Here is a 25,985-nt window from a genome sequence, read left to right on the forward strand (position 1 = left end):
ACTTGGCAAAAGAGCTGTATCAGTCATGGATCACCTACCTTTATGCTCCGGATCTGATAACAAAAGCTTGTATCATGTACCCTACATAATCCTCTATCACTTCATGAAGCCATCATCACAGCATGTACACAAAAGTTTATTACATAAATTGGTAGAAGAAGTCAAAAGCAAGTGTAAAAATCAGATTACTGACAACCATAGCATGGCTTCTAAATATAAGGCATACCAAACAAAAAGGCTTTATACTTTCACTAATTACTGCTAAAGGGAGAGTTTATTCTTCAGTGAGTGTCAATAGTTTATATGCTATTAATTTTTTATGAAGGGGCAAAATCTCAGAACCACAGAACAATGTGAATGGACTTGTATGTTTTCTTAACAGTAGCAATCCAGAACCAAGAATTAAAACCTGAAAAGCTCTGTGTTTTCTATATATCTATTACTCATTGCTGACTTGCTTCAATTTGTTCTTTTAGCTTCAATATATACTTCAACAAATTATATTCAAGAAAATAAACAAATCTGAGGTCAGTAAATTCATCACTAAAGCTGTTACTTGTTTTTTCCAGAATTACATGGTAGCATTTCTTTTAAAAGTATTTAACATTTAACCTAATTACCACATGGGGGGGGGGGAGCGGAGGAAGATGATTAGATTTCACTGAATGAAAACCATCCTCTAGCATTACAATTTCAGATTAAAAAAAATAGTAACTACATGATGTAGTGCAACTTTCCTACTTAACATACTAGAAGCTACCAAAAATTACTTAAGGGTTTTAACTTGGCAGCCATAAGACAGACCATCTGCTCATTATATTATTCCCAGATTACATAGGATAAAGCTTTAATAACTTTTTATATATTTAAAGTTAAGAAAATGTTTTAAAATTACTTCCATGCATTATGCAAATGGCATACGAAACAGATGGCCCTACCTACCATAGCCAAGTCAAAGTGCTTTCATGATTTTGATGGCTTTTAGTGTGTTAACTGAAAAATTTATTGCTAGAGTTGAGCTTATTTTTAGACTAGAATATTCACTAAGGAGTTTCTGAATTTCGCGCGAGTATGAGATAGACATTTTTTATTTTTTAAACAACCTACTCCACATGACTTAACAGATTAAGAAAAATAGGCACATCAATATTATGACTGTCATGGGTGCAAGATTCGGAACCTGAACATAAGATGGAGGAGGCACCAAAACATATCAAATTACACATTTCTGTACAACGCCAAGAAGAGACATTTCATCAGAACTGGAAAAGAAAAGATGTGACCATCCCTTCCAAGCTACTTTATAAACCCCCTATCAATACAGGATAGTAATGGAGAAACATGAGAAGAATAGAGAAACATGAAAGAGAGCAATCTGCCCATGGAAGATACCAGAGCTTGGTGAACATTTGTTAAACAACGGAACGCTATACCAAACTGTTATTATTAGAAGTATGCAAATTATGGCAACTCTTCAGTTTAACCACTACTACAGAAATGTGCAGACTAACACTTTCTACTCCATCATGTTAGCCAAAACACAAAAAACGGACAAAGTAAACTGTGTATTTTGTGCTCAAAATATATTTTATATCCTTTAACTTGCCCATTTCACACACATGCCTAATAATCACTGAAGATCCAGTGTTGGCACCATGAGATGCACATTCTGACAGTAGCATACCCTTGTGGCAGCTATTGCTACCAAATTTCCTCAGTCTCCTTTCACCTGAACATCTGATTACTCTATTCATAGATTTCTTGGGAGAGGGAAAAGGTGAGCAGAGAACGTTAAACAACTTCTACTGCACCATCAATGTTATACAAGGAACTCATTCCTCCATAGTGACAGCTGATAAGCTGTATGAAGCACAGATACCACTGCAGGTCTGCACTTAATAAATACATTCACATAAAATGACTCGTTGGAAACCCATCACTACATAAGTGTCCTATATCTTGCTTGCAAGGGGAAAACATAAATGCCTGAGAAACTCTGAAATCCTCAATCACATCTAACTTAGTGACAGCAGGTAGGAAGGTACAGATGGAATGAACATGGCCTCAGAAGACCAGTTACTGCTGGTAACTAACACGCCCACCTTTCACTGTTTGCATTTACAAATTCCGACATCAGCAAATATGATGAGAAAGTGCCGAAGCAGTCTGAGACAATCAACAATTTTAACATAGCTCTCCCAAAACCAGTGTCTGAGCTGATGACTAGAAATGTGGTGTAACAGAGGTTGACTTACTTTCTGTTAATACATTAATTTTCTAGTATACTTCTGAAGAAAGCACAAGACACTGCTTAAAAAAAACAAACCACTCCAGAACAAAACCAAGCAGAACAAGGAATATAGTACTTCAGACTTGAAAGAAATGAACTATCAGCCCACTAAAGGAGCAAATTTGACAGAGAAAACTATCAAGTGAAATCACCTATTTCTGTTAAAAGTAAATTTTACAGTGCATTAAATCTAAAGATACAAAGTTGAGGGAAAAGAATCTTGCTTTCTTACATAACTCACTATCCTTCTTTGTTTCTTGTAATCTGAAACTTGGATTTTAACAATATTAAAAAGTCTTGGATTTAACCAAGGAAACTTGGTGTTTAACAGTGAAAATTGAACCTGCTACACTCCCTCAAAGAATCAATCACTAGACTAGTTAGAAACAAGAGTATGAGTCATTCAGCTATAAAGTATGGCATGCATTTAACAGGAATCTCAAGTTAGCAAAAGTAGTATTTCCCTGAATGTCTGTAGCAGCTTTCTACAAAAAAAATCTGCAAACATTTCATTTCCAAGTGTAATAGCAGAGCCTGGAGGCACCTGAAAGGCTAATACCATTTCAAAGCAATGGTTAAAAAATCTGCCTGCATTTTAAAATGTGTTTTCAAACTCAAAGTCTTTTGTATGAAAGAGATGTTTTGAAAAAATAAGATTGGTAGTCAGAACATTTTCATAGTTAGAGAAATCTCTTTGCTACATCTCTATGACAACTACGGAATGTTATAGGTGTTTCAAAGTCCTAGAGGGTTTCCACCTGCCATAGACTAGTAACGCACCACAAAATACCATTACAATTGCATAATGAAGAAAATGATCTCTCTGATAATTTGTTGCTGTACATAGCACATTCTATCCATTCAAATCCCTATTTTAACTCAATCCAACCAAAGACTATATGAAAAAGTTTTAAAAAGGAACAAACTTCCATGGTCTGCTTTTCCAGTACATTTCAGTTACACTAACCTAGCTTTGTATGGAAACAAAAATTCAAAAAAAGGTTGTATGGAAACAAAATTACAGCGGCTAACAAGGGCTGTGTAGGTGAATGATGGCATCAGTCAAAAATAACAAGTTCACTTAGAACAAAACCAAGAACTTCTACAAAAAGTTATCTTTAATAGCTTTACACACAACTAATGCAAAGATAACACACCATTTCAAGGCTAAGCATTCTGAATCTACCACAATACCTTTTTACACACAAGCTGCTAACTCCAACTGCGGAGCGTTAATCAGTAGAACAGAATACTCAAAATAATATTAAACTAGTAGAAGACTGATCACAACAAACCAGAGCTGTAAACACTCCTTAAACTAAAAATAGGAAAAACAATAACAACAACAAAAACCACACAAATTGGAGAAAAAACAGAACTCTGGGATTTCATTCATACCATGCATACATTTCATTGCTCTCCCCAGTTTAACAAAAAGGAGAGCAAATTAAATCCTGACAGATTTCATAGCTGAACTTCAACGAAAGAAGAAAAAGATCTGAATTCATCAAAGAATAGGAGCTGAAGAAAAAAGTCCGCTGTTACTTTGTTTTGGCTCTGTATCTCTGAGTAGGGAATAATTTAGATTCACAACAGTAGCTAACACTGCTGTCAAGGCACTGATAGCCACTGTTAATGTGACAGCAGTACCATACAATCCACGTTGAATATAAAAACAAAAATCTATTTTATTTAAAGTTAAAGGCTTCTTAAAGTATCTCCTAACCTATTCTCCCCATCTGCTTGACAGGTTCTTCAAATTACACTAGGCAACTAATCCAAAGAAAAATCTGGAAGAAAAAGATGGCTTTTATGAAAATAGACTTTTCAATTTCATGGAGATTGCTCTTGGTTCAAAGGAAGAAATAAAGGAATATGAGGTTGTATATTTACTGAAATATCTACATACTCTTTAGTGAAGATTCCTCGAGGCCCAGAAGGTGTAACATTGCTTGGATCTAGTCCATGTGTCTCCAGAATGTTGCGAGCTGCAGGACTTAAGCGAACCCTAAGGAAACGAGAATAAAAATTAACTATTTAAAACACTAAGGTTTACTTCTTCTATTTACTGCAAGAGAAATTATACAATTTATGCTGTATTGTGCAAGCAACAGCTGGGGAAGAAAACAGTTCTATGCAAAAGCTGTGATCCTAATACTAAAGACAGACTCTTCCCCCCCCTCACCAAGCTTCAATACCAAGTTGAATTTAAAAGCACAACAGTGACTTACAGGGACCAAAATAAAGAGTAAAAAACCCAACTTCAAATTTTCCTTCCTCAGCAGTATAGTGGGAAAGTGTTATCAGTGCAGAACCAAATACATTCTTTAAGACTAGCTTGTAGTAACATAAAAAATGAGTTTCAGGAACTTGGGCAAAAGGATTGCTCATCTCTACTATTTGTTTGGCTAGTTGGCTATGACTAATGCAGTTTAATTCTTATTATAACGTTATTTTTTCCCTAGCTTCCATTTTATTTTATAGTATTGATTTAATGAAGCAGATGTTCTTTGGGAAAGCAAGTCATACAGATGTAGCTGCATAATTCAGTATCTGCTTTGGAAGACTAAATATGAATTCATCCCACACTCAAACATATCTATTTGTTATTTCCTGAAGGAGAATATGTTTGCACTACATTGAATTTAAGGACTGTCCATACGTCCTTGTCAAAAGAACACATCATAAATGATCATTTGATGCCAAAGATGCTAATGCATCTCTGAAATTAACAGCTGCAGAGAAACAGTTGCACTTTTGACAAAAATACAAAACTTAATCCTTTCAAGTGCATGGATAATCGTCCTCCTACAGGTAACATTTGGGCATTGACCAAATGACCACTCAGTTGGTTCCACATGTCTTTCACTTCCATTAGAATAGCCCAAATGATGGTATCAAAAGTGAACATAGCAAACCAGATTAGCAAAGTAAGGAGGTATAAAAACAAGCAAAAAAATCCACACAAAAAAAAAGCACAAAACCTCAAACAAATGAAAACAACTCAAACCAGAACAGTTTGAGTAGCACATGCTGCCAAAATGAGAGTTCCCCATTCTTTTCTATAATAGGCTGACTTCACAGCTTTTATGTTATTATAATTCACTCCAAGTGGGGAGTAACACCCTTGGTTGACTTGATATTTTGTTTGCTTGTGTAACGACATATCCTAGTCAAAAATCTCCACCACAGTCATTTATAAGCTCTAATGTGAAACTGTTGTTTGAATAAAACTCTTCAGTTTGGATTATCTGCAGCAATGTCTAAAGTGCAGCCTGCAATACAACCCTATGATACATAGATTACTGTTACCTGCCTAACACTTTGGGGTTAATATATTTGCCTTCTAAGGTGTTTGCAAATGCTTATCATACCCAAACATATAAAAACAATCAACAACAACAACAACAAAAAAACACAACCTAACAAAGAGCACACAAACTCACGATCATTCTGTTAGGAAAATAAAAATAATTTGTTTCCTAATATCAAAAAGTGGAAGAACTTAGCATGTTTGGAGTGAGCCATTTGTTGTTGCTTGTCTCTTTTTTTTTTTTTTTTAGGAAAAAGATAAAGCAAGTTAAAGATAAACTGATCATCTGATGATAAGTATCTAATGATAAGCATTAGCATCCATCATATGTAAAAACAACTTTTTCCTCATCTAATCTTAGAATACTTCATAAAGCAATTATGTATCAGAATAAAAGCACATTAACAGAAGTTGCTCTAATAAAAGTATGTTGTTTGAATTGACTTTTTGGGAGTACAAGCAGAAAAATATTCTGAGAGGGCAAGCTTTACTACATCACACATACTGAAACACTCTCTTAAATAATAGCTTAATACTAGGTAAGAAGGGAAAAAATATTCTTCTTGGTTCAGCTCTGCTGATCTAACTGAATAAGAGTTCCATTTCATAATGAGCACAGAAACTCACTGCAATTTTCCAGGTGGATGTTCCAGTTTAGGAGGAGGGGCTGAAACTGAAGGACTTGCAGGAGTTGAAGTAGGTGCAGCTGCTGGTGGAGCCAGAGAAGATGGATCACTAACATCAGCTGGTATTTCGACCTGCTTCCAGTCCTGTCCTTCTTCTACCAGCAGACCAATTAGCGAGCCCAAGCGTACATTTTTGCTTCCTTCTTCCACCTAAATTTAAAGCAATGAGAACATTAAGTTATTGCATTGTCTAGACTAACATGACTAAAAAGGGTAGATGTAAAAATTTCAGGCATGTTAATGACACTTCATCAGGAAAATATATCCCATTTTATTTCTACTATTAATAATGAAGACTCATGACAGAAATTAAGTACAGCTGCTATTTTAAGGTGAAAAGGAAATATTAACTTACATTAATGCCTCAAAATCCCATACATCTAAAGTTAGCTAGCATTCAGAAGTTAAAGTGAGGAAACTCAGAGTACCTCTGGGGAAAAAAAAAAAAGCCCTGTTAGCTACTGAAAATGAGTGTGGATGCCTAATCTTTGGGAACAAAGCCTGAAAATTTTGCTAGTTATGTACAGCTAGATACTTTGAGATATCCACACTGTATCTAGCAATGGTACTTTTTAAAAACATAACTTTGTAAATTCAGAAGCTAAAAAACAGAAGCTCCAACCCCATAGCAAAAACTTAACTTCTTTTTGAGAAAGATAACACTTGCTTCATGCTATCATCCACTGCTAAAATTTGTCTATTTTAACATAACTGGTGCCAAATAACAAGTATGTCCCAAAGAAAATGCCAGCACTTATTTGATATACAATTCACTATTTCAGATAACACCTGAACAGAAATCTTACAGAAAGAATATAATGTAATTAAACCAGATAAGGCCAATCTGTTCCAGATGTTCTTTTCAAAATTAAGACGTATCTGTACGACAATCAAAAATAGCTTTTTTTAATGATTTCGCAGATAAAAGCATGGACTTTAAAAAAAACAACAACATTGACTTAATAACCTAATGAAGGTCTCCACAATAGGCTACTCCTATGGTCTTTGGAACGGTTGCAGAAGCAGAACTCTTTAGATCCTCAGAAGCAGTAACGTTTCCAGGGCATCATGCCAGAAGTTAAAATAGCTCTTGGGACCACAGGTAGCCACATATAACTTAGACTGTACCAAGCCCAAACAGAGTTAATTTCCAAACAAAGGAAACACACTAAAGTTCCACATAAAGCCATATTGCACAAACATTTGCCTCAGATGGAGTTAGTAAACATCTACCTGCACTGCTGACATTTTGACCAAGAAAATGCAAATCACTATCAAATGTTTGAAAAGTCCAAACTAAAAACAAGAAACAAAATAAATAGATACACATAGCATTTGAGTATAATATTGTTCTTAGTAGTTTAATCAAGTTTTGTAGACACTTAAATACTAATAAAGGAGAATGCTGTAAAACTGTAAGAAGTGTACTAGGCAGATGCAGATACTAGAACATTATTATTCAGGGAACATGGTTGTCTGCACACTTACGTCCTCTGACAGAACGCACCAGATTTCACTGGATTACCTGTCCCCCTCCCTAGAAGGGCCAGCACTAGATGTAAGAATGAACAGCAAAGCCAGTCTGTTCTGAGTATATTCTCATAAAACATTTCACATTTACAGCTTTGTCAGTGCACTTCGTCTTCCCCCAGGAACACTACATAAATTTTGGTGTAATACTTCTTTTTAAACGAGTATTCATTACATGAGGAAAAAAAAAAAAATCTGAGACAAATATTTCTTGTTCTGATCTCTCCATTAATACTCTGAAAAGCTGTATTTGAGAAAAAAGTCTGAAGTGCTCAAGATTTGACTTTTTTTTTTTTTTGAGATGAGTTTAAAGTACCTGGGAATAACAGAGTGCCAAGCAAAACTCCTGAACTGCTTAGTGTAAGGCTGCAGGACCCTATCACAGAAAGGTCCATTGATAAGCGCATTTATATAACTGCATAAGCTTGCAGTATTGCTACCACTCATAACCAAATAAAACAGCAGCCTGAAGCGGATGCAAACACAACCTACCTAACATAGCCACTGAAAACACAAAAAAATGGGTAAAACAAAAGAAAATTATGCTATAAACAAAAAAAATCACTGAAATTATTCACTAATAATTTTACAGCATTATCTTATTTAGCACTGAACAAGGCATTTAAAAACCTCCATTTGTCGGAATAGGAATCAGATGTTTGATGCTGAATACAAGATTCATGCCAATGACAACACAAAAGAAATGTCCCACAAGTTCAAAATACCTCCCGTGTTAATATGAAGCAGCTTTTTTTTTTTTGCAAACTAAGAATTAACCATTTTTTTTTCATGCTTTCATTTCTATGCAAAGGCATGTGTGTACAATAAAGAACAGCTCCATTTTGATAAGCAGTCTACAAATTGTACCTGAACAGACCAGTAAGCACTAGGATATGCTTGTGGTGTTAATTCTGCATTGCAATTTTGGTCTAAGAGTGCTTTAACGGTGCTATGATTGCACATGCAGAAATCCAACAGGGATGGTTGACCATTCAGTAATATAACAATTCTACTAGTCAGAATTTGTTTATAGACTAGCATTGCATGAGCATTCAAACCCACCAACAGTCTTCATAGTGAGCCTATTGTGCTTTTGTGCTTTTTCTCATATTCATTACTCCTCAAGATAAACAGCTGTGAAAACTCCAGCATTCCTTAATTTCCAGAACAAGTTTCCAACCCAAATGAATGTACGGTTTATATTTTTAAAAACACGTATGTTTAAAAATATTTTCAAAGAATAAAAATACATGCAAACAGCTTTTGCAGCTCAGAACTGGAAGAGAGAGAGACAAAAAATATTATATCGATTAACTTTTCACCTCCTGGATTTTTTAATCACAGCTTCTACATTTCCAAAATTCAAAATACCAGAAGACCCCTTTGCATTAAGTCTCAATGAACCCTGGAATCTCGGATGTAGAAAGAGCTAAAATAAGTAGTTTCACAATATTTCTATTACTCTGTGTTTAAGCATAACCCAGGAGATTCTAAAAACTCCTAGCTTAGCAGACAAATCAGCAAAGCACAGCCGAGCCATTCCAGGGAGAAAAAGCTGGAGAAGATTACTCCTCTATGCAATTAAAGTTTCCTCTGAGCTCGTGCCACTGCAGCACAGTGGCAAGTAAGGTGGACACAACTCATGCTGGCTGACTACAGTGGAAGTTTTACACAAAGTAGTTTCTGTTCATAGCAATTCTCATTTAGGTCATGAATGAGAAAACGGTAATGGATTTTAAATACAGCTCTTTAAAACAATCATTCATCCTTTGTTTTCAGTCCAAATTGAACTAAGTATTTTAGGCAAAAAAAAAAAGTCACAGTTAATTTAAGAACTAACACTACTGAAAGAATAATCACCTTTCTGAAATTACCCTTCTAAAATTTTCATTCACTCATTTAAGTTTTTAGTGCATTTTATACCAAATCAGATGTGATCATTAAAAGACAGATTCAGAGAGAAAAGGAATGTATGCATATGGACCTATTTTATTCTTAGCCTGCACTTTCTTACATCATACATACTTGCAGCATATAGTCTTTAAAAAAAAAAATAAAAAAAAACAGAACAAAAGGGTTAGAGAAGCCTGAATTCCTTTAATCTAATGAACCTTACCTCTTTAAAGGTAAAAAACCACAGTGTTAGTTTGCATTTGACTCAGTTTTCTGCTCAGTTAACATAGTGCAGAACTGTAGCTGGAATCAAACAATGTAAAACCGTTGCCTTGTTTCTTTTAGGAAATGAGTAAACTTCAACTGATTTGACCACTTAAATGCATTACACTTATTCTTAATTCCCCATCAACCACATCACATTTGAAACTTTTGAGATGATCTTTGAAAGGATAGCCTTTTCAATATGTAATCACCTTCCCATCCACAAACCTGAGCTTAATGTCATAAATTTTGCACAGAAGTCTACTGAACATCCAGTATAGAGCAGGATACTGCAAAAAGACTATTAAGAATTGTATTCGAGCTAAAAAAAATAAATTAAAAAAACAGCAAAATCACATCCTATTGCTCCCCTATTATTTCAGTTCCCAAAAACATCTGGAACTTTGTTCCAGTCTCCTAAAAAGTATAATATCTATTCTGTATTACAATATTTAAGCCCACCATTTCCAGATTCCAAAATGGAGTATTAACCCATTAAAAATTTGTTTGGCATAATAATCTGTTCAGGCTACTCCAATAAAGCTGCCCCTCTTCCCTTAATCTGAAAGACTTTACAGCTATTATCCCCCTTGAGACATCTCCTTCTCAGACTCAGCTTCCAGTGTATGATTGTTACTGGATGGTGTGGATGTCTTGGCTAAGGTTGAATGCCACTGCTAGAGAATCTAACTGCTGCCACTGTTGAATGTTGCCAGAGAGTCTGGTTTGATCGATAATTAAAAAAAAAAGGTACCACAACAGCAAAATGTACATAAGGAAATTTTGGAATCTGGGATGTTTTTGGAATACAATGCAGGGAACAGGAAAAACACAGTTTCTGAAATACTAATGCTACCTGTAGTCATCATGAACCACTATTAAAGATGCTTGCAAGTCAGCATTGGAGTCTACTATCCTTTCCTTTATGTCTCTTGGGGAAGCATACTTTAAGAATTTTGACACAGAGAATCCCCATGTCTCCTCTTCATATAATCTCACAAAGCAGTATCTGTAAATGCAGAATAGGTATTTCCTATTCAAGAAGAAAATGAAGAGGTTGCACAATAATTTTCAGAAGCATTCAAATCTGAAGATGAAAGAATTAAAAATAGTGAAACCATTACTCATCTACCAGTTATGAAAATAACAATATGAAGACAAAAAAAAAAAAATCCCCATGCTTTTGGAAGTGTCTGCTGTGAGATTTTGTTCTGGAATACCAGAATGGATTCTCTGAAAGTTACTAGATGTGCTGATATGCAGTTGAATGCAACAACTCGAGAGTTTTATCAAGGTGCTACAAAAAAAAAAAAAGGGGCCTAGGGAAAATTACTATTTAGCAATGCGAATTACAAGTAGGAAAAGGTTTACAAACTTCTTATTTATATAAACTACTGTTTGAAATGCAAGTTTTCTTGTAGAAATTGCACGCTAATAATAATTTCTTATAAACCCTGACAAGCTTAACTTGCAGCTGCATTCCATCCTAGATCACTTCTCCTCCCAAAACTCCTCCCACCTATTTTGATGCATTCATTTTTGCAAAGAATATTCCCTGTGCTCATACAAAAAAAGAAGATGCTAAACAGACCATCACTTCTTAAATACTCCCACAGACAACGGCAAGTACTCGCCCCTTTTTGCAGAGGGTAGCTATGCAAATACATTCTGCTACAACTGCATTTTCGTACAACAGCGATAGGCAATGTAATATACCAACCCAATTAGCTTTTGTAATAGCAGCACAAACAAGTCTCACTGTGGGCAGGGTAGAATTTCGTCTTGCATGCTGTTGGCTCTAGGAACTAGTTGTAGCTACACCCTTTCTGTAATTTTCTAAGTAGCTAGATTACAACTAGTAGCAGTATGTCTATATACCTCCACAACCCCATCTCTTGATTAGATATTCCCTAAATGAGACCTCCCTGACCAAATTACATTTTATCTACTACAAAAATTTGTCATCAACGGCATTCTCTTTCAGAGTGCAATCCCAGTTCTCAGTAATTGTAGGGCAGTTACCAGAGTAACACTGTTTAGCTGACACCAAGCATATGGGAAAGTTATCTCCTGCCACTTTAATTAAGCTATTGTTTCAGAGCAGGAGCCATCTTTCACAGACCTACCCTTAGTAAATGGCATTAGAGAGAACTACTGCAATCATTTTTCATCTTCAGGACAGTACCTAAGAAAACTGGTTTTACACTTTGTAAGATTTTAAGAAATTGATAGAAAAGGAAGGATGATACTGTGATTAAGTCAATGAACTGAAACTTAAGACAAAATTCAAGTCCCTGTCTATATGTGAGTCTTTGCTTTTACCTCACTGAAGCAGCACAAGATCTCTGCTCTTTAGATGCCTACTTGCAAAACAAAAACATTTAAAAAATGGGAAAAATATCCATATGCCATTGGCTTGAAAATCCAAGGTCAGTCCTAAATCTGTTTCAAAGAAGGAGTATTTATTCCTGTACTAACACTGTTCTTCAATTCAAGCAGTTTATCCCCTTGGTGTGGGTGCAATCAAATACTTTGATTTTTTGATTTTGCAGTCAAAGCAAATCTACGTTGCTAAGCTCAAGCAACCAAGATCCTTCCAATCACAGCCAACTCTTAAGTAACTTTGCTCAGCACCCTTCCTCTGCGAATTTACCTTTAGTAGCAACAGGTAACCAAAACTGTTTATAGGAACCCAAATAACGTCAAAATGCCACTCATCCTCTTGCATTTTACTTCTCCATCTCTACATTTTGTCCACTCTCTTCTTTCCCAACACACCACTTTGAACTAAATGTTTCTATAAAGGGTTTCATTATCTATTGCACATATAGGACAAAACAATTTCTCAAAAGTTCTTATTCAAAACTCTTCCAAGTCACTGTTACTGTTTAGCTATTGTGCATGGAGGGGAAAAATATCTACTATACTCCACCAGCACGAAAATTAGATAGTTTTGAAATTTTCAAGTAGGAAGCAGTTTGGGAAAGAAATGCATAAGAAACGGGAAAGGGAGAAAAATTTTGGTCCTCCCAAGCAAACCACATGGTTGGATTCTTTTGAGTGTAAAGAATGAAGCCTCTAATTTATCCATGGTATCCATTTAGAATGAGGCAGAGACTAGACTATAAGCACCAGGCAAATGATGCTTATAAAAAACTGTGGTTTGCAAGAAAGATTATGTTACAGCTTTATTAAACATTTCACACACAGGAACAACAGAAGATCACTACTGTATTCTTGGTTAAAGCACCACCCAAAACTACATATTCCAACTGACTGTCACTTTTTTCTCTAAGAAAGAGGAGTCAAACTGCAATGTTTCACAGGTGTAACTCATAAGGAACAAAAGATACAAATTAATACAACTCAATTGGACTAACTGAAAATCTCTCTCTAGATATGTCTAGAAATTACAAATACAAGTGGTCTGGTATACGTACTGATATAAATAGAGCAATTATTTCTCACTAGGAATGCAAATAAGTGCATTATACTAAGAGCTGAGCAGACTGAAAGCTGTCTAAACTAGTTTTTGAGGCACTATGCTAAACAACAGTCTCAAGAGAAATTGTAACATCCTACTCAGACAGAATTCCTACCAGTATTTTTGCCAATACGCCATCATCACTTGATTCCATGGTAACCACCGCTTTGTCTGTTTCAATTTCACACAATGCATCTCCAGCATTCACCATTTCACCTGCAAAATATAACAGAACTTAAGAATACTTAGACTAAACTTTATTTCAGAACTATTTAACCATGGAAGACAGACACTTAAGCATATAATACAGGCACTTTACATTCTTAAATATATTCTATAGCTAGCAGATTCCCCATCACGATTTATTGTGATATATTGTATCTTGCAATTCCAAATATGAACACTAAAATTTAGAGACAGAAACTGCAGCAGCAGAACATTAACATATCCATTAAATTCCAAATAGCATTGTTTATAGCAGGCTTTCCAAAAGGAAGTACACACACACACAAAATGAAATTTATTTGCACAAGACCATCAATTAGTAGCACTGGCACAAATACAATCCTCAGCCTTCCATTTTCATTGCTAGCCATAAGCCTAAGCATGATGTTTAAACCTGTAATTATTAAGATAATGGTCTTAGTCAGCAGCGTCTGTAACTAAGTATTACGGTTCCATAGTTTGTACCAATATTATCAAAGATTTAAGAAAAAATCTCAGGTACTTGAATCTTTTTGGCAAGCTTATCTGCAGGCTTGCTTCCTCAATCTCATACAATCAAAAAAGGTCTTATAGAAATGCATTTACTTTGTGAAATAAAAATATGCACAAATGTTAGAATCTGCTTTTGCAACATTACAGAAATCCAAGTAGAATAATTTTGAAGTCTACCCTTCCCCTGCTTTTCAAGTATACCTATAACTGCGGGCACAAAATTACAATGGGTCTGGAATCCTTCAACACACCAATACTGACCAGATGGCCTACATTAAAACTGAAATTACACTGAAGAACTTTGAGGTAGTTGAACGCTTTGGCCTCCAACAAAATATGATACTTTTCCTTATAGAGCAATGAAAAATGGGGTCAATATGTACAAGTCTAATGTGTACAGATGTTAATATTTCCCCAGTACCAGAACTGCTGCAACATTATTATCTAAGCACTTAATTCTTTCTGCTACTGATGCTTAAGCATCAGAAAGAAAAAAACAAAAACAACAACAACAACAAAAAACTTGTGCAGGTTACAACCTGTATTTAGGTAGATGATACATTTTTTAAATTTTATTATTAAATTGTTGCCTGTTTCAAAACTACCTCAATTAGAAAGGAAAAATAAAGCATTATGATTCTTGTGATCTCTGAAGTAACAAACAATAAAAGCATTCAAAGCTCAACCAATTACATAGTTTCAGAAGTTGTAAAAATTCCTATTGTGGAACTTGGCAGGGGAGGTCACAAAGTAGCACCTGATTATTTAATTTAATAGTCTAATTGCCGCGCCGCAGTTTGTGATAACTAGAGCATAAACAGTCTACACAGGAAACTAAATTTCCAGGCTTTATATCTGTGGCTTAATCCCATTGGATCATTAATTCAAGTGGCCTATATATCCTCAGATCATTAGGTAAGTACTTCATAGATGTTAAGAAACCAAATTGTTGGGCAAATTGTGCAATCTGCAAAGCTAACATAGGCAAGCAGAAAGGAACTTAATTCCGTATCTTATTCTCTTCTCCCAGCCTGTAATCAATCTGTAAATGTTCTGCACCTTTAAAAAGAAATCTTGCTATTGGAGGCTGCTTAGCACTAACTCTAACTGTGCCAGCTAGGCAAAACAAATTTCATGTGATTGTCCCTTACAACTTATCTCTTACTAACTTAGTAGTAACTTAGTATCTAACTTAGATACTTGGGGCTTTTCACAGAAAGGTGAGGATTCCCTTACACAGGGAAGACAAGAGGAGGGATCTTCAGGGAAATGGGCAAACCACTTTTCCATTACTTTTTGTTTTGTTTTCCCTTCCCTAGTCCCAGTAAATACTGCAGCCAAGCAGTGGTCAAAAATTTGGAAGGAAACTGTTCATATGCAATTTCAAGAACAATTTATAGCAGCCTTCAACATTTCACGTGTTTCAGTATCTTAGTGCTATAGAAGGAATCATAGTTATTTTCAGTAGACTGCAAAATTTGTGATCACTCCTAAATAGCGCCCACTTTGATGTCAATTACAAATCAGCTTTCCAGCAGAGATGATTGGAATGAACAGCTTTGCAAAATATATCTGTTTTTATGCTTTCTAATGAGAAAGCAGTGTTTCCAACAGAAGTTGCCTGAATGGTACTCTCTGAGATTATATATAATGCACTTGAAAAAACCTTTTATACCCCTGTCCCCCCCCCCCCTTTTTTTTTTTTTTAAATTTAAGTGATTAATTTCTTACAGCTAGACTGAATGATTAGTATTCCTACTGAAGCTGAGTTTCCTTCTTGGAAATCATATCCAATTGGCATTCAATAGCCTGCATCCTCCATTCAGTTACTTGCAGAGAAGTATCCAAAACACAAGGTACAAACTGCATTCCTTGGTACTCTTTGCAAATCAAATCAAAGTTGACTGAGCTTAGACACTGAACTCCCTGGAGGTGACGTCTCATAAGAAGGCCAAGTTACACTGCATTGGGAAACTGCTAGCACTGCTGCCTGGTCTGTTTCCTGCCCATGATAACAAGAGGGTTTTAGTCTCCAGGGCTGTTAATCTATCATCTTTCATCAACATTAAATTCATACATAATAAATACAAGTTTTTAGAAACATAGTTTTGTTTTTAAGTGAAGGACTTTATTACCCACAGGAATCAACATAAAACTGCATTAACAATGAGAGAGAAAGACTAAAGCTGTCAATTAAATTCAGCATTTTTCCGTCTGCTGTACTGAAATCATCTGCCCATCCTGTGAAACTGTAAAATGAAAACATTTGATACTCAAACAAAGAGCAGAAAAATGATCGAGTAGTATTCTACTGACCCCTGCTGGTTATAGTGGAAAATAACACTTGATATGCAATCACCAGCCTTCTTCTGTCAATTGCTTGACAATATTTATTTTCTCAGATATGAGATTATCAAACATTTATATTCATTTTTTATATTCACTTTTTAATGTTATTTTGTTTATTTTCCAGACTTCCAGAGGGGAAAAAAAAAGTTCGTTGGCACTTCTGTGACCATAGTTAGTTCCTAACAAGACAATATCCTATACTTAGATTTGGTCTTGCTTTGAAATGGCACATATAACAATGAAAATCCTGAAATAGCTTCTCAAACTCCAACCATCGATTAAGTATTAATTCTAATTTAGTTAAAATACTTTTATTTTCCTTTTGCATTGTGTTTGGAATGCAGCAGGAAGAAAAATCACTGTATATCAGTTACATCCTAGGACCAGTTTATGAGGAAAACCGATTCATCCACGTTTTATGGACAAACTATCATATTCTTCCTCGTAAAGTCTTCAGAAATTCTTACCAGAAGCAAAACATCATGTCCATTACTAGAGAATCTCTGAGCTATAATGCTGCCATCTGTCTACCTCCCAAAACGTATTCAAAACAGATACAAGCAAAGTACTCCAGTAAGACAGCGATGGAGGATGTACGAACACTTAAAAGACTAGCCAAAAGAAAGAAAGGACTTAGAACAGTCAAAGCGGATGTTTTGGTCAAATGGTGCCCGTCGAAGCTAATGGACTACGAGAAGTGCTTAACTCCAAATGTGCCCGCTTCTTCCGTAAAACCAAAAATGTCTGAGGACAAGATCTCTACAGTCATCTAAAACTTCACAGTGCACCCTATACAAATGGACAACTGCCACCTGGAATCCAAAACTACGAAGTTCAATTTTAATATTACACTGGAGAAGGAGGAAGGGTAGGAAGAGATGAAGAAGTTTTTACTGACAGAACAGGGACTGCTGATCTTTTTGCCACTTAAATACGACCTATGTGAAGAAAAAACGTACACTGAGACTAGTTATCTAGCTACTCCCACATATTTTAACAGAAGCCTATTACTTTTCAGTTGTTAGACCACTAAGATCCCTAGATGACAAGTTTTATTTTGGGGGGGAGGGTTGGGGATTGTTGATTTTTTTTTGTGCACGTGACATATTTCTCCATTTGGAGAGAAGGCTATGAAACAAATTTAGCTTTTCCTGTCAGTTTTAATTGTTAAACAAAAAGTTAGATGTTAAAAAACTCCTAAAAAGCAGCTATAAAAAACCATGCACCTTTTAAGTTATTTCATCACCCACCAGAATAATCGAACAGAAACCCTCCCTAAAGTCAAGGGTTCTCAGGCTTCTAAAGTAACTGTCGAAACAACATCTGGAGTTAAAAGAGAAAACAGCAACAACAACAAAAAAAAAAAAGGCACACAACTTACACCCTGGAATAACCTAATGGAAAATTTTCAATATATGGTCAAAGCAACCTTTTAGAAGACAACTAAAGGAAAAATGTTTAAAGACAACAATTCTAAAGAGTGGGTATTGTTCAAGAAGAAAGCAACCACATACCAAACGTTTTGCTTCAAAATACTAAGGTACAACCTGAAAGAACGATCTTATTCTTATAGAATATATAGCTGAAGAATTACAGCTGTGGACCTAAGGGGGAGAAAAAAGTCTCACCTTCCTTTTTTAACCATTTCACAATGTTTCCTTCTTCCATTGTAGGAGAAAGGGCAGGCATGAGAACCTTAATTGCAGGCGTACCTGTAAAACAAGAATATTATTATTTAGACTAGATACTTTTCCAGTACAATTATTTTCTCAGTAAATTGCTTAACTCAAATGAAACTACAAATGAATGGATCTGAAGAACAATTGAACAAAATATTCACTACGATGCTCTTTTTCTAGAACGTACACACAAGCACGCACTGTAAATGTACTCCCAAGAGCACCAAGGGAAGCAAAGCACAAAGCACTAAATTTGTTTGTTACACAGAGAAGAGCCAACTTGAATATGAAGCCATAAAAATATAAAGCTTTAAATAAATTGAACCCTGTCTTAAGTAAAAATATGATATAGACACTTTAGGTCTGATGAAGGCGACTTCAGACGCTCATGCTGCTTCAGCTTTGAAGCAATTAGTTTTTAAGGAAAAAAAAGGGAAACTTCTCCTAGGACTAAGACTTCGTGCATTATTAAAAATAGACACTAGTATTTCAAGTAGCCTTCAGTTCAGCTTGACCTACTGAACAATGCTTTGGTGGATGGAAGTGAAGCACAGTTATAAGACTTTTGTCCAACAGAAATGTAAACAGAAAAAAATTTACGGCTCACTTAGAGCTCCAACTATGTGGGTGTTACCATGCATCGAATGAAAATGCAACAACAAAATATAAACATACACTAGAAGAATAATCAGCTATCACGAAGCTGTGAATTTTCTTCCTCACATAAATGTCACAAAATTCTAAAGCTGAGCCACTAATACCCTCTGCTTCGTGCATACCAGAGGCATAGCTACTAAGCCAAACAGGGTTTCTTTTTTTTTTTTTTTTTCTGGTGTTTCTACATGTGGCCCTGCATATGCTTAGTTCTGCCCCATCAGAGCTTCTCTGAGCAAAACCTTGGCTAAAATGCCATGCCATAGCCTCTCATTCACTCCAGGACACACAGGCAAACAAAATGAGTCTTAAAGACAAGTGAGCAGGGAAGGGAGTCCAAATGTAAGATTTGTCAGATATAAGCAAACCCAAAGGAAAGAAAAACACCAGGCACACGAGTGTGCATGCACACCAATCTCAATCCTGAAGAGAGGCCAAAACTCCTGCAGTCACAAGAAATTGAATGAGAGGCATTGGTAAGTTACCCGTTGGTGTACCCTGATGGGCTATGAAGGATTGGATACTTCATCCACCAATGCCTCAGTGGTATTCACCAGCATTTGTCTCTCTAGTTATGCAGTCTGATTACAAACATACGAGCACTGTACCTACAAAGCACCTCCTGTTCTATCTCAGACTGCCTCTCTATCCTCAGATTTCTAGCCATGTGCATGTGTGTGAGGACAGAGTGCGGTGGGAATGTACAGAACATATCTAGCCAACTGTCAGGATCATTTCTGACTCTTAACCAAAGGCGATAGACTTCTAACTTAATTATGACCCCTGCCTTAATGTTCAACTGCAATATTAAGGGCGTGCCAAGGCAAAGCATGTAATCCCATTCCCTGAAGTTTAGAGTCCTGGATTCCAAGACCAGACATTTCATCAATTTTCTCAAAATCTACCACAAACACTGTGTGTTCCTTCTCCTCTCCACTTCAGGCTTTGGAATTTTTTCCAGATGACAGATTAAAGCATATTTTTTAAACTAATAAAGCCCCCCTGATCCTAGTACTCTAGACAATGATGATCTGCCTCCTGCACTGATAAACGGTTCCAGTGTTTATTTATCCCTTTTGCTAGGAAACCATATCTACTTTGCAGTCTGAAATTGCCCAACTCCAAATTTCAGTGATCAGATCTTATGTCTGTTAAAAACTTGAAAGATTTCTCATTCCAGAGATCTTTCACAGGTAAGTGTCTCTATACAGGGACCAGGTAAATTCCCAGCCTTTTCCTTCCTGTGACAAGCCAAACACAAAGATCTGCAGAACGCCACGTATTTAAGCAATAAGGACCCCAGCCTCCCTGGCCGTGACACATCCACGTACTCGGCACGGCCGGCCAGCAGATCACTGCCAAGAGCCAGCCAGCTGAACCTTACCAGGGCACCCGAACACAGCTGGAGAAGCGGCCCTGCACAGCGCCGAGCTGCGTGACACCCGCGTGGGACTGCGAGCGCGGGGCTCGTGCCACAGCCGACGCGGGGCCTGCCCAGCACGCCGCCTCCTGCCCTCTGATCCTGCGCGCCACGGGGGCATGCAGACGTCCAGCCTGTGACACCGGAGATACCCTGCTGACCTTCTGCGGAGAATTACGAGGCCAAACAAATACACCTCTTTAGGTGCTATTTTGGAAGAGTAGTTTTCTAGTGCCTGGTCAATTTTTAAAGCCCTTTTTGAATTATTCTTATCAGAATTTGTATTAAGTTAAAGCATAGAAATAGACAAATAGGAAGAACACTGCATATAATGGCAAACACAATTCTGCTTCATATTCCCCTTTTCTCTGTACCCTGTCAGCAGCATTAAGGTTTATCAACAATAGGAAGCAGCAGCACATTTCTCCCAGTTCCTGTATTGCTTAAAACAGGAACAACTTTAAAAACTTAGGAATGACCCCATTTTTTTCCTATTATCCAGAATAAAATGGGCAATGAAATAAAATCAGGGGTTTCAGCTAAAAGGCCAGAATGAAAACACTTCCATCCTTACTTCCAAGTCCTAAGAGTTACCATGGTTAAGATCTCAGAGAAGACAAAGATAAAAGGAAAACTTAAATTAATACACAATGTTTTAAGGGATTTAAAAGCATCCACCTCTGTCCTGTAATTAATTAATGTTAATATATCCAATAAATCTGCCCTTGCCTGTCTCACTGCTACAGGATTATGAAAGAATTAATTATCAAACTTGTAAAAGGTATTAAAACATAAATATTTCAGAGGTTAGGTAAAGTTAAAGATGTTACATAGTTTTTCCATTATTGCTGGACACAATGCATTTTTAAAATGCAAAATTGAAATATTGTATTGAAATATCTAATAACCTCAGCAGCCATTAATGACCTCGCCATTTTAAGAGGCACAGAGAGCAGAAAGTGAGCTATCTATTCCCCAAAGTCCCCAGGACATCAAAACAATCAGGGTCGCGCTCCCCAAAACTCTTGAACTGTGGAAATGAGCCCAGTGTATACATGGTTCATGTTTCCAGAAGACTGCATGAAGAAATACACATATTTCTTTCAGCTGTCTATTCCCAGGGTAATTTTCCTTTTCCAACTCAGCCCTAGAAATTGTTCCATTCTTTCTGTGATACTGAAACACTTGTCAGGGTTGCATTATTCATTACTGTAGTCCTTAGAAATGCGTCCAGACAATGTTCTGGGTAACACTGCTAGTCTTCATCTGAGCTTCCTCCAAGAAGTTTTTTTTTTTTTTTTAATGTTTCTTTTACAAGCTCTCATCTTGGACTAATACACACTAAAATGATCTTCATTAACAATGTATATTATTCTGTGAATTCTTATCTGTGCTCATTTACCACATCATGTTTTATCTATGATTTTTTTTTGTAACACTCCAAGTTAAAGCATGAGTTTACTTTTCTGTATGCTATGTACATTCATTGAAATACATTTATAGGTAACAGCAAGTAGAAAATGCATTACTTGAAAATTTACAAGATGTAAATAAATGCTTTCCATTTCATTTGTCTAACTTGATAAGTCAACTTTGATGATCAAATACAACAAACAAACAAAAAAAATTACTTTGAAGTCATATCCCACAAAAATCTAGGACTACCTAGAACTTGGACATCCTTCACTGAAAAAAATGAAAGCATTCCACATTTCTAATGAGAAAAATATATGTTTTTAAAGACAGCATGTCATACTTTTCATTTTAGTAAAGAGTTACTTGACCCATTCCCCACTATATGCTCCATACCATGGCATAAACCCAAAACTGAGCAACAAATCTGGGGTACTGTAACATTTTCCCTTTCTTGTTATGAGCAGCTACAACAATCCACACAATCCCTTCTGGTCCTTTGAAGGAATCAAAAGACAAGATCCAGCAGCAAGCATATATGAAGTACTGGAAAAGTAAACCAGAGACAAAGCAGAAGGAAGAATCCAAAAATTGAGGCATGCATTAAAATGCATCCTCTGAAAATGAGAAACTGTTGTGCCTCATTGCAATAATGGAAAATGCAAATGAGGAGCAGCATTCAAACTGACTGTGCGAGGTGTACGACTCTGCCTTTAATAGTCACAAACAAATAAAAATTCTACCGTTATGGCTCTGCAAAAATATTTAGGAAACGTAATAACAAAACCTAAGTTTGTGAAAACTAATCCTATGCTCCACTTTCTTTGAAGATGTACTGCAACTTGCAGGGCCTATACTACTACTTGGAATGTAGCTGACCTTTTACTTCATAACAGAATTCTATATTTAGTATTCTGGGTATGAAATAGACACAGAGTGATGTGGGGATTCCAGGCTGGAAAAAAAACATCTGGCTGTAAAATTCTGTGCATTGTCAGTCAAGACTTAAAATGTATTGCAAAACAACTGTTGATGTTTTCTTTTGTACTGTTGAGATGTTTTCTTCTAGACCGTTCACCTGAAAGTTCAGCATACTGTTTAGATTACAAAACAATTTGCATATGGAAATATTTTGATCACCAAATGCATTCAAACCGAAAGAGTTATATAGACACATCACAGGTCAAAACTTAAAAGGAAAATACGAGTTTACTTGTAGTTGCTAGGTGTTAGCTCTTGAAATTTTTCCGTATCTTCCTACATGGACGTTGCATACATTTTTAAATCCATCTTACTGTCTGGGGTAATTTGGGGCCTTGGCCAGCCTGACCTAGTGGGTGACATCCCTGCCTATGGCAGGGGGGTTGGAGTTGGATGATTTTTAAGGTCCCTTCCAACTCAAGCCTTTCTATGACTCTGTGAAAAGGAATCACCGTATTCACATAGGGAATTGCACTGTACCATAAAAGCAGTCCTTATAAGCGCTCTAAAGTAAATATTGTTGCTCTTTCATTGCATGTAAACAGAAAGTTCTGGCAATTCACACAGTCCCATAAAGATGGGGCTCACTCAGTTAACAGAACATAGAGCTCCAAGCACATGAAAATTCTCAATTCCCAGTCTCCATCCACTAATTTTACTGCTATCAATTTGAAGTGTTATCATCTACCATTTATCTCACTTTAAAAAACGAAGGAGGATCTAAAAAACTACAACAGAAAACCTTCACATAAATTGTAGCTACTGTTTTAAAGATAACCCTCTATGTAGCCAAGAGCATTTTTCTGGGTGATATATTTTAAGAATTATGTCAAATGTAGGCATGAGATTTCTGCCTCCTCCTCCTCCCCTCCTTGAAGAGATTTAATGCATCTTTACACTGTATATTTAATGAACTAAAGAGCAGACCAGTAGACCTCTGTAATAGGCTATTAGCCACAGCCTGAGAATCTTGGTGACAGTGAATTTTGTACTTAAACATATCCAACATAACTTTGGTTCATTGCCTTGTTTGCCCTCCTTTGATATGGAAACAGTTACAGCTTTGTCAAAACAAACAAAATGATTTAATGCGCCCCAGTGGTGAGCTGTTTCACAACTTCCTAAGTAATACTCCCTAGTGACAACAGGTTTCAAAGATTTACTCCAACCTGACATAAATGATAAGATTAAGGAATACTAAAAAACTAACACAAGAAATGATTGACAGACCTCCAATATAAAGGTTCATTCTATTTTTCTTTCTATGAAGAAAGTACATCAGTGCTCTGGCCTTACACCAAGTCTACTTTGCAGCTCCACAAAGTTACTAGAGGGTCAACTATCTGTCCAAACCTAAGTAATTTATATCAATTTGCCACTATTTTGAAACAGATCTAAACATTGGTAGTTCAGCTAATGTAATTAAAGACATCTGAAAGCCTACGCATAGACACTGCTGGAATTTCACATTTTTCAGCTTATGGAGATGCACAGTGTGACCTAAGAGATAATGGAGGGTTAAACCAACAGCAGAAGTTATCCAATTTTTGCTCCCATCACCCTTCCCCCCCCCCCCCCCCCTTGACCTCCCCTATAGGAGGGAGGTCATCCTGTGGCACATCCTTCATATTCCACAGGCAGGAGGCAGATCATGCCCTTTAATACAAATAGATTAAAGCAACATTGTTCTACTCGCTGCAACATAATGCACTGGCAAGGCCTGCCAGCAGGACAAAAGAGAGATGTCACAAGGTATCACAGAGCCCTTGCCCCTAGCTGGACTACAGGGTTGCAATTACCAATTAAGAGGGAAAGAGCTATCCTATTGCTTTTAATAAAAATAAAGCTTTTATAAACAGATACTGCTTATAGGCAAATCCAAACCATCACCTAGTCTTTAGGCATATATTTAGACAAAAGGTATACGAAGACCAGGAATTAAATGTCAGAAAAACAACTAAAGAGAAACTGTTCTCCTTGATACCCCTCCCTGTTTTCCAGAAAGGTGCCACACTACTGCACTGCCCAAGCCAAACTGCAGTGAGAAAGACCCCTGGTGTGACGCAGGAGCATGAGTGACATGCCATATACGTAAGCATCTTGGTTCACTCCCACTGTCTCACTTACCCGCTAATAGCCAAAACATTATGGAGAACATCCCCAACGTTCACCTGCTTAAATGACACGTAACCTACCTGAACAGCCTGTCTCCTTCACCTAGTCCAGCCTTTGCCAACAGCTTTGTGCATTGACTTAGCTTTTCAGTGAAGGCTTAACCAAAAGAGCAGCGGCAATACCTGGTTTGCTCTTGGTACATTTCACTGTGTAACTGACTAACTCTTATTTCTCATACTAATTTACATACAGACGATTTCTTTGATACTTCTGCAAGATGAGAACTGCATCATCTTTACACCTTGACCTTCCCAAATTTGTTCCTACACGCTCACTCTGGGTAATTTCACCAGATTTCTGCTGCACGCTTTCTTGCTTTCTTTCCAAGGCGTAGATGAGTTACCTCTTTGAAATTGACCTGTACTTACATTTTCTTTCTTTCCTTTATCTGTCTGCCTGTTTCTATGTTTTGTGTAGTTCCATATCGTTTACAGCAAAGAATGAAAAGTATAAGTTTTCCTAAAAGTTTATTAGATAATGTTTTTTAAAAGTGTAGATGCCAAAGACTTGAATATTACTATCCTATATGTCCTACAAAGGAAAATATATGTGGACTCCTAGGAGAATTAGGATACAAGTTATTTATAAAAATGCATAAACTTGAGGTCTGTTGAGACAGTTACCAAATGTAACACTGACAATGTATACTGGAGAACTAGCAGCAAATTACAAAGGCGCATTCATCAGGATGGGACACCAAACCACCACAGGAACTGAGCATGGCAGCCCTCACCCGGCGCTGAGGCCAAGAATCCACCTTTGGAATTAAGAACAGCATTTCAGTATAAACCCTACATTTGACTCCTAAACTCGCATTGAAAAACACAGAGCATCTGGTCACAGACAGGAGCAGCTCTTATCAGAAAGCTGCCGAAACGCGCTCGCTAACAGCTCAGCTCGGCTCGGCTCGGCTCGGCCCGGCCCGGCCCCACCGGCCCGGCCCCGAGGCCGGCGGGCCGCCCGCAGCCAGCACTCACCGCGGCGCTGCCGGGAGCCGTGCAGCAGCCTCCAGCCCCCGCGGGCGGCGGCGGCGCCCAGGGCCGGCCGCCCGGCCAGCAGCAGCCTCAGCGCCCCGCCGCGGCTCCGCCACAAGGAGGCCGCCATCTTGCCTCGCCTCCCGCCCCGCCCCGCCCCGCC

The 25,985-nt window shown here is 37.0% G+C and overlaps 1 protein-coding gene across 1 annotated transcript in view; it reads right to left on the reverse strand.

Moving 5' to 3' along the window:
• The window catches only part of PDHX (pyruvate dehydrogenase complex component X), a 43,078-nt gene extending 17,093 nt beyond the window's left edge, over positions 1-25,985 (reverse strand). The window contains exons 1-5 of the mRNA XM_066997163.1: positions 25,826-25,985; positions 18,155-18,238; positions 13,576-13,676; positions 6,231-6,439; positions 4,200-4,298 (exon numbers count right to left, since the gene is read on the reverse strand). Of these exons, the coding sequence (XP_066853264.1) occupies positions 4,200-4,298; positions 6,231-6,439; positions 13,576-13,676; positions 18,155-18,238; positions 25,826-25,952 (620 nt within the window). The 5' untranslated portion in view covers positions 25,953-25,985. The remainder of the gene's footprint in view (positions 1-4,199; positions 4,299-6,230; positions 6,440-13,575; positions 13,677-18,154; positions 18,239-25,825) is intronic.

The sequence above is a fragment of the Anser cygnoides genome, chromosome 5 (assembly GCF_040182565.1).
Source record: "Anser cygnoides isolate HZ-2024a breed goose chromosome 5, Taihu_goose_T2T_genome, whole genome shotgun sequence".
In the NCBI taxonomy this organism is placed as follows: Eukaryota; Metazoa; Chordata; class Aves; order Anseriformes; family Anatidae; genus Anser; species Anser cygnoides.